Raw genomic sequence first — 9,391 nt, 5'->3', positions numbered from 1 at the left:
CTGCTGAAATGAAACAGCAACACTTGCTGGCACCTACAAATTGCCCCGGTTTTGGAAGGCACCGTGTGCGATGTTGCGGCGTTACCCTTTCATCCATTCGAACATACCCAACAGCTGAGCGGAGTCAGGGCTTGCTCGGGCAATATTTGATCTTTTTCTAGGGCTGCGGTTCTTGTGGTTTGAGCTCTTGCGTTAACTGCTTTGATCGCTTCCCTTTGGAACACCTTTAAAACAGCCTGTACAGTTGCTTAAATGTTGGGCTGGATATGAGAACAAATCTAACAGTGATCCCTCTTTTTATCAATAAGAAAAAAAAGTCTGTAGCTGCAGGCTCTCACCTGCGAGTTCTAGTGCATGAGAGAGGGAAGAGAAGGAGCAGGTTAGATAGAGCGTTTCTGGTTTTAACTTATTAGGTAGTGTGAAGCCTGATTATTTATTTTACTGCTCGTCTGTAAAGCTGAGGAGTATTCTTAGTGCCAAATCTTGAGGGCTTTTATCCGGAGTGCTGTGCAGAGGTAACTTCTGGACAAGAACAAACAAAGTAGGTGGCTCGTCCCTTTATTAACGCCTTCAAATGTCAGACTGCGAAGAATTGCCGAAGGACCTTTTCAGCATGACTGGGCAGCGAAGTGGCGGGGAAATTCAGTGAGGATAAATGTGAAGTGACGCAAGCACGTGCCGGGGAGGGGCACGAGGATGGTCTTGTGTTCGCTGTGCAAAATGATGGGCTTTGAGCTGACCTTGGGGTTGTGTCAGACGTCAGCTCAGCGGCAGTCAGAGCAAAAGGCGAGTTAGGAATTATTAGGAAAGGAGCAGAAAACACAATCGCGATGTGAACGCTAAATCCACACCACCCCTGGATTACAAGATGGTGTTCGAGGCTCCCGTCTCCGGCCAGGTATCATGTGACTGGAGAAAGCCCGGCGAAGGAACAGCAAGAAGCTGATCAAAGCTTGGAACAGTTTCCAAGCGAGGAATGACAGAGTGGGCTGGCAAAAAGAGATGGCAGAAAGGAAGTAAACAGAGGTCTGTGAAATCCTGAATGAGATGGACAGGGTACGTGGGGATCTCCTGCCGGCTGCCATCTGCTAGTATGCCAACTGGGAGGCATCCGAAAAAGTTAACTGAGTGTGAATTTCAAGAAAAAACAAGGTGATTCCTCATCCAAGAGATACTAAATATGTGGGATTTCTTGTCAGTGGCTGCGGGATGTTTTCACGAGTTGGGGGAAAACTGATCAAGGACTTAGAAGAGAGATTGATTTAGAGATCACTAAGTAGGGAAAATGTATCAGGTCTTCAGAAAATCCTCTGAGCTGGTGGTAAGTGGAGTTTCAAGTAGTTTGATTGCAGCAAGTAGACGGTGTACCCTGTGACTGTATGGAAACACGGAAGCAGTTTCCATCTTTTCAGGTACTGGCGTGCCTCAGTCACGCTGTCCGGTTTGTAGGCAAAGCAGCCAAAACACATCGAGACTTCGGGCTGTGACTTTTGGTCTTTTTTGTGTGTGTGTTTGTTTGTTTGTCTTGGGTCCTAGAGCCGCTTCTGAGCTCCCTCCTGCGCAGGATGCCGGATTTGGAGGCTCTGCAGATCATGCAGTTGGTGAATTGCCCGGAATCCTTCACGCCGGACATGCGGTGCATCATGGGCGAGTCGCCCACCGTGCGGGGCTACTTCGTCCTGGCTGGCATGAACTCAGCTGGTATCTCTTATGGTGGGGGAGCAGGCAAGTAAGTGGTTTATCACCATTGTGCGTGTAAGTAAGGTTTTAACCAAGCAAACAGGCTGCTCAGGTGAACCTTTTGTGTAGAATGTTCTGGTCAGTATTTTTCTCCTCCTCTCTGACAAAGACTCCTCTTTCATTTCCAACTTGAGCAAAGGAGGGGAGGAGTTGCCGTGTTGTGAATATGTTCTCCTGTGTGTATTCCAAACCTGTGCTGGACTATCCTGCACACTTCTCCTTGGGCATCACATCTTGGTGAGCAGCCTGCTGGGATCAAGTAAGCTTCCTTAGAGCTAACTGGTCAGATTTTTTAAATTATTTTTTTTTAGCCCAGTATGTATTTCCTTATCTTCTGTGCTCCGTGATCCCCTTTGCTCTGTTATTTGGTTGGACTCCTTGCATCATTCAGGCTGACACAGCGACTAGTTTCTCTGTGCAGAGAAATGAGTGTGAATTGGTGAGCGAGAGCGAGCCTGATGCGGCTGAAGCACCGCTTGTGCGATTCCAGGACTGTTACAGCCTGTCCTCTGCCAGGGACCTAGGCAGGGAATCGTTCCCCAGGAAAATCCAGTTCCTGTGTTAATGCAAGTACTTAGACAGGCATGTAAGTGTGATCCCAGCAGCCAAGCTTCTTGCTCCCTCCGACTGCCTTTCAGTTCTGGCAACCCAGCACCCTTTCTGCCCTACGGCCTTCTTAACCAGCTGCTTGTTTTTCACAGCAGGTGTTTAGTATCTGCACGGGTCTCCACTAGTTTCTGTCCGTTGTCTAATACTTTAACTTGCCAGGGAAACAACTGATGATTTTATTTTTTTTTCTTTGCCGCATAAAATAGAGAGAATCTTTGCAGTGAGATTCTCTAAGACTCAAAATAATTTCTGAAGGTAAAAGCATTATTTGTCCATTTGTTGCTCCAGCCCCGAGATAAGCAGCTTAGCTTGCTCATGTAACTTTTAATGATCAGTCTGAAACCCCTTTGTTTTTCTGTTTACTGACCGTGAACAGATCCCTCTGCACTGCTTTGGTCTGAGCTGCCTTTGTCCTTTAGCTCTGGAGCATGCCTTCCTCCTTCCCTGCTACAAGTGTAGCTAAACATAACTTGGCCGACACCTCGTGCTGAAAGGAATGCTGTCACTGATGGTTTGTGGCTGAAACCACACCAGATACTGAAAAAACAACGAAGCAGCCTCCTAACTCCAACCGAAATGGACTCGGCACCTCCTTCTGTGGCGTAGCCCCAGGGCTGGACACAGTGTCGGCCAGGCTGTACCTCTCCAGGCTCTGGCTTCATTTACCACATCTTTAGCTTCCCACTGCCCTGGGTGTTACATCCTAAATGGGAAATTAATCATTTGGAAAGCTGGCGGATGGGTTTTATAAAGGGAAACCTTCCAGATTCTGCTCATATTTAGTATATCGTGTTAGTTGTCTTCTCTCTCCCTACTGCGAGAAAGTCTCGTGTCCAAATCGCCTCGCTTCTGGCCTCAAAGTTAATCTCTTTCCATTAAGACCTTGGCCGACGTCTCAGTCGTTCTTTACTTCTCCCCTCAGGTACCTGGCGGAGTGGATGGTGAACGGGTATCCGTCGGAAAATGTCTGGCCGCTGGATTTGAAACGTTTTGGTACCCTTCAGAGCAGCCGCACTTTCCTCCGTCACCGTGTGATGGAAGTCATGCGTAAGTGAGGGCTCTGCATTCAGGCCAGGAGTCCAGCATTGTCCTCTTCACTGCGCTGTCTCTCCTCTCTCATCGCTCCGAGAACCACTTTCCTCCTTCCTGGCCTCCGTTGTGGCAACACAGCCTCCTCCCAGGAGAAGGGAAGGGATGGATCGTGGGGTTCTTGTGTGTGTTAACGGTGTTCTGATTAACTTTTCCTGAAGAAACGCTGTTCATACCATGCTCTCTCCTGTTGCTGTGCTTTGCCTCTGGCAGGGGGAAATTTGCCAGTGTCTGTGTAGGACCTGCCTTGGAAAACAATATCGAGGTCTTAGCTGGGAATATTACCCTATCCCAAACACTGTTTTTCTTTGCACATCATTACGGTGTGGAAATACCATTGCTTCCAACTTATGAACATGCGATGTGGTTATCTTAGATCATTCAGGAAGTCTTCCTAGACGTATTCTGCTTTCTCCTGTCAAAGTTTGCGATAAATACCTTGCAGAACAGATTTGAGATGTCATTGTTCCTGTCTAAAGCCATACTTAGTTTCCTCACATTGTTTGATTCTCTATCCTGAAGTAATGTGGACAACTTCTTTTCAAGTTTCACACAGGGCTCCACGAGCTGCAGGACAGAGCAGTTTATTTGAATACCAAGTCTAAACTGAAAATATGTGTTTGGGTGAAAGGAGAGAAGTTGGGTAAACCTCTTAGCCCTGCTGTATCCAGGAAATAAAAGCCTTGTGCTTTGACCTTCCTCCCAGGGAAAAAAAAATCACTTTCATGCTCTTGGCGTTGTTCTGCGTTTGCTTTCCAACGCAGTCTGAATGCTGATGGCTGCAGAATCACTCTAGTTTGTACAAGAGAAGCGCTGTATTCCATTTCTGCAGCGTTATGCTCCCATTCTCATCTATTCTTCCCTCTGCCCACTCTTGAAAGAGCGCCAGTACCAGATAATGCCAATTAAATCATTAGCTGTGAAGCCAAAACCACAGAAGTATTCAGTAAGAAGTATTCAGCTCACCTTCAATTTTAAGCAGCTTAGGACCTACGTAGAAGCTTAATGTTTATAAAGAAATATTCAAGCATCCTTTATTACTCCCCTCTAGCAACCAGGGAGGACGCCAAACATTTATCAGGGTAACTTGTTGTCTAAGTAAGAATGTTCTACATAGGCTGAAAAGGTACAGGAACCATCTGGAAAAGCTTCAATAACGAGAAAAGGCTGAAGTGCCAATATTTAAGGAGCTGAATTAGATGTTCCATGTAGCTGTGGGCTTGCCTAACCCTGCATTAATATCGTCACAGTGAGAAGTGTCTGGTACAGCGTGCTGTCAGGGAAGGATCATGCATTATTAATGCTAGGCAGCGTGACTTCATGAAAAATAGAGAGGTTTCGTTATCTTGACAGCATTGTCATCGGACCGCAAGTATCTAGAAACACGAGGGTTCTGTGCCAAGATTGTTACTCTGCTTTAGAATAGCTATAAACAGAGCTGTCTGTTTCCAAAAACAAGGCCAGAACTGCTCTGAGGGGGTTTTATTACTATTTTATTATAGTAAGCATTGATCATCTGGAGGAAAATTCTAGGTAACTGATTTTTGTCACCCTTGCAGCCCTCATGTGTGACCTGAAAGTTCCCCGTTGGGACTTCCAGACCGGCAGGCAGCTGCGCACTTCGCCCTTGTACGACCGGCTGGACGCGCAGGGGGCGAGATGGATGGAGAAGCACGGGTTTGAGAGAGTCAAGTATTTTGTGCCGCCTGGCAAAGGTGAGATCATGCTCTCCTCTGCCTCGTGCATCCCTGTAAGATCGTCGTTTGTCCCGTTTTACGAGCTGTCCCTTTTGATCCTTCTTTCCCTTAGACCTGCTGGATTTGGAGCAGAGCAAAACCTTTTACAAGCCGGACTGGTTTGATATCGTGGGTTCCGAGGTCAAGTGCTGCAAGGAAGCGGTTTGTGTCATTGACATGTCGTCTTTCACCAAGTTTGAGATAAGTGTGAGTACCTAGGGAGTGACCAAGCATCAGCCTGGTGAAGGTGGCTTTCGCTTGAATTATTGTCTGCTTCTGTGAAAGTCTGTGTGTGCTCTTGAGTACCAAATATTTAGCATAGGTTGCTTCCTGTCTGTCGAAAGCTCAGCTTGTAGAAATACCAGCTCAGTCCGTAAATAGAACTTGACCTCTGGCGCTCCATTGCCCCTGTGTCGTGTTAGGCTTGAGACACCAGTGTTGCCACCGAAAGGATTTGGGCCGGGCTGTCGATGCCATCTTCAGCTTGTCTGACTTCTCTTTCTCTGCCGTTCGATTCCTGCAGTCCACGGGAGACCAGGCCCTGGAGAGCCTGCAGTACCTCTTCTCGAACGACCTGGATGTGCCGGTCGGGCACGTCGTGCACACAGGGATGCTGAACGAGAAAGGAGGGTATGAGAACGACTGCAGCATAGCACGCCTGAGCAAACGCAGGTAGGTGTGCGGGCAGCGCCTCTATCCATCGCCCTTCAGGTGTCTGGAGCCTTTCAGAACCTCTTAATGGAGATCCTAACTTATTTATTTCCACCCTTCTGTAAAGAAAAAAGCCAAATGTTGATCCTTACGTTCCTAATTCAGTAACTCCAATGAGAGGGAGCTCCTGGATTTACCGATGGTGAGGAAAATGCACGTTTTTCCAGGATTAGGGGTGAAATGTGCAGAATGTTAGGCCTTCAGATGTTTAATTCCTCAGTTGAAAGACAAGTTGTTTTCAGCAGTCGTTAGAGTTTGTTAATTTAGGTGATCGTTTGACGTGTGAACCAGATGGTTCCTCGTTGGCTCCTGGCCAATCTCCTCACTGGAACCGCGTGTTGAAAATGCTACTTTTTGGATTATTTCGACTTTCATCTCAGTATGGGTACTCTAATTCCCAGCTCTGCTGTCTCTGGCGGTTCTTTTTTGCGCTCTGCTGCTGCAAACTGATGTGATCACAGGATCCCATCCTTAGAGACAGTTTGGCCTCTCTTTGGCATTTAATAGTAAAAAAAAACCCACCTTCTCGTTTTAAAAAACTTCATGGCTGCGTCCCAGCTGAACGTTGGTTTTATTTCTCTGGACCGTTTTTTATACGCTCTTTCATTGTATTGGCGTGAAAACATTCTTCTTTGCTGCTCTTCCAGTTAGAAGCAGCTTTTCTTTCTCCTCCTCTTCTGTCAGCGTTTGTGTTTTGCTTGAGAGTATTGTCCTCCTCTGTATGACACCAGCAGCTTTCCTTCTTGCCTGCTCGTTTCTGCAGATGTCATCTCTGTCAATAATACACTTTAACTCACAGTTTGGATGAAAGAGACAACAAGTAGCTCATTTTCACGTATCAAGTGGCGTTCTGTTTTTAGAAACTGGTAATAATAGCCGCCACTGTGTGCGAGAAGACTTCTGCCGAGACAAGACGTCGCTGTGTGTGAACCGTGCGCTCTTCTGCCTGGCGGAGGGGACGGAATCGCCGGCAGCAAAGGGCTCGCGGGTACCTTCTGTGAAACGGCCGTGACTTTGGAGATGCCCCGCAAGCTTTCTGCGGCGCTGCCTGCGTTCCCCTTCGAGCCCGACTCGCGAGGCCGGCCCTTCGTGTCCTGACAGTTGTGGTGGCATCAATCCAGAGACTCGAGCTGCCGTTGTCACGAACCAGCTCGTTTTCGGCCTCCTGTTCGTTTGGAAGCAGCTGCATGGCTCCGATAGTTACATGGACTGGGAATGAGCTTGATTCATCATCTTATGGTTGATTTGTTTCTTGGGTTTGATCTGTCTGTTCCAGCTTCTTCATGATTTCCCCAACTGACCAACAAGTCCACTGCTGGGCCTGGCTGAAGAACCGCTTGCCCGACGACAGCAACCTGACCATGGAAGACGTGACCTGGAAGTACACGGGTAAGAAATCCTCAACCGCAGACCTCCTTATACAGCCTGAAATCCCAGAGAGTGCCTTGTGCTGCATGCCACTTAATTGTTTAAAGTGTCCAGAGTGGGCCTCCTTTCCGAACAGTTGGATGAAACGAGCAGTTCGGAGACTTCCTTCTAGCAAGCCGTGAGCTTGGAGACAGCTTTCCTTTCCTGTGGGCTGTCAGGAGAGAGAGTTTAATGACTTTGTTCCATTCTTAAATGGTAACGCATCCATTAGTTCAATAAACGCTGAGAACTTAGAAATTGGCGCACGTGCATATGCGAATTAGACACCTGATAAGACCTCTCCAGTCTTGTCCTGATTAGTGTTCTCTTGCCCTCCTTAGCTCTCAACCTGATCGGCCCCCGCGCTGTGGATGTCTTGTCAGAGTTGTCATATGCCCCAATAACTCCAGAACACTTCCCCTCGCTCTTCTGCAAGGTGAGTGACGGGGCTTCCTTCCTCCTCACCCTGCCGGGTTTGTCGAAGCGTCTGTGGATGGAGGGGAAGAATTAGGTTTTGGGCAGCCAGAGGGGAATTTAGATGTATGTGTACATTTACTGCAGTTGCTGAGCTAGACTAGTAGTGAACTTACTAGGCTCACTTTTGAGTTCTGCTTCCTAAACAGGTAAATATGCATTTTTTTCGATATTCACCTCACTGTAGGTTTGGTGTATTTCATATAATCACTCCCGAAGCTGCCAGAGGGGCAGTTGGGATCAGTGACTTGGGAGACAACGTCTCCCATCCCGTCACAAAGCTGAGCAGGCAGCTGCTGTTCAGCCTCTGTCCAGTGCCTAGAACAGAAGCCTGACCTAGTTCCAAGGCTGATTTGCCAAGTGTCAGGAAGCGATTAAGTCGGCCGGATAACGTGACGTCGCCGTCGGAACGTTTAACTTTAAGCTCTTGGCAAGCGCGTGCCGGTGGTGAGCTGCGGCGGGGAAGGGAAGAGGGGGCCGGCCGGCGCGGTTCGCGTTATGCGCTGCGCTCCGTCGGGATCTCTGCGCCGCATTCCCGTCGGGATGATCTCCCCCCTTCTCTGCTTCCGCAGGAGATGAGCGTGGGCTATGCTAACGGCATCCGCGTGATGAGTATCACTCACACCGGAGAACCCGGATTCGTGCTTTACATCCCCATCGAGGTAAGGGCACGCTGTAACCTCAGCTGATTAAGGCCTGCGTGCATAACCAGGAACACCTTCTGAGCTGACTTGGGGTACTGAAAAGTCAGCTCAGGACCAGGACAAGCTGCCTGCGGGCACCCGATGGGGCCGTTACCCTGCTTCGTGGTCGAGCAGGGCACGGTCACATCCGCGGTGGTGTCTTCCCCTTCCTTCGCAGTACGCCCTGCACGTGTACAACGAGGTGATGAACATGGGGCAGAAGTACGGGATTCGCAACGCCGGTTATTACGCGCTCCGCAGCCTGCGCATCGAGAAGTTCTTCGCCTTCTGGGGCCAGGACCTGGATGCTTTTACCACTCCTGTGGAGTGTGGACGCGAGTTCCAGGTCAAGCTGGAAAAGGTACGGGCACCTCCTGCGCCGGGGAGGGCAGCGCTGAGCTGCCAGCTGAGGGGATGAGGGTTGTTTTTTCGGTGGAACTGTGTGCGGTGCATAACCGTAACCCATTTCCTAGCGCTTGAAAAAGGTGAAGGAAAAGCCGGCCTATGCACCGAGTGGTGTTTAACGAAGTGAACTACGAGGACGGGTGCCAAGCTTAGGTGTTTTCTCTTTTTACTGAAACATAGAAGAGCGTAGCGGTGGTTCTTGTCGTGGTGGCGGGTGCCACCTCTGCCGCTTGCTCCTTGTGTCTTTGCATGAACCAGAAGCAATGCTTGTATCGATTCAAGAAAGGAACGTAGAAATCAGGGATACTTGTATCAATTCAAGAAAGGAACGTAGCGATCAGGGATACTTGTATCAATTCAAGAAAGGAACGTAGTGATCAGGGATACTTGTATCAATTCAAGAAAGGAACGTAGCGATCAGGGATACAAATCTACGCTGCTACAGTTTGCCTCTGATTTATAAAGCACGGTTGACTTGTGGAACGAGAAAAATGGCAAAAACTAGAACGGTGACACGGTTTTCACTGAAAGCAGGAA

The 9,391-nt window shown here is 48.5% G+C and overlaps 1 protein-coding gene across 1 annotated transcript in view; it reads left to right on the top strand.

Annotated features, from left to right (window-relative positions):
* The window catches only part of PDPR (pyruvate dehydrogenase phosphatase regulatory subunit), an 18,247-nt gene that overhangs the window by 8,186 nt on the left and 670 nt on the right, over positions 1–9,391 (top strand). The window contains exons 8-16 of the mRNA XM_009876121.1: positions 1,537–1,729; positions 3,272–3,396; positions 4,998–5,153; positions 5,248–5,381; positions 5,698–5,846; positions 7,162–7,274; positions 7,634–7,728; positions 8,339–8,428; positions 8,628–8,810. Coding sequence (XP_009874423.1) covers positions 1,537–1,729; positions 3,272–3,396; positions 4,998–5,153; positions 5,248–5,381; positions 5,698–5,846; positions 7,162–7,274; positions 7,634–7,728; positions 8,339–8,428; positions 8,628–8,810 — 1,238 coding nt within the window. The remainder of the gene's footprint in view (positions 1–1,536; positions 1,730–3,271; positions 3,397–4,997; positions 5,154–5,247; positions 5,382–5,697; positions 5,847–7,161; positions 7,275–7,633; positions 7,729–8,338; positions 8,429–8,627; positions 8,811–9,391) is intronic.

Source organism: Apaloderma vittatum, unplaced genomic scaffold (genome assembly GCF_000703405.1).
Source record: "Apaloderma vittatum isolate BGI_N311 unplaced genomic scaffold, ASM70340v1 scaffold30289, whole genome shotgun sequence".
NCBI lineage: Eukaryota > Metazoa > Chordata > Aves > Trogoniformes > Trogonidae > Apaloderma > Apaloderma vittatum.
The sequence above is the reverse complement of the archived record's forward strand: the minus strand, read 5'-3'. Positions and strand labels throughout refer to the sequence as shown.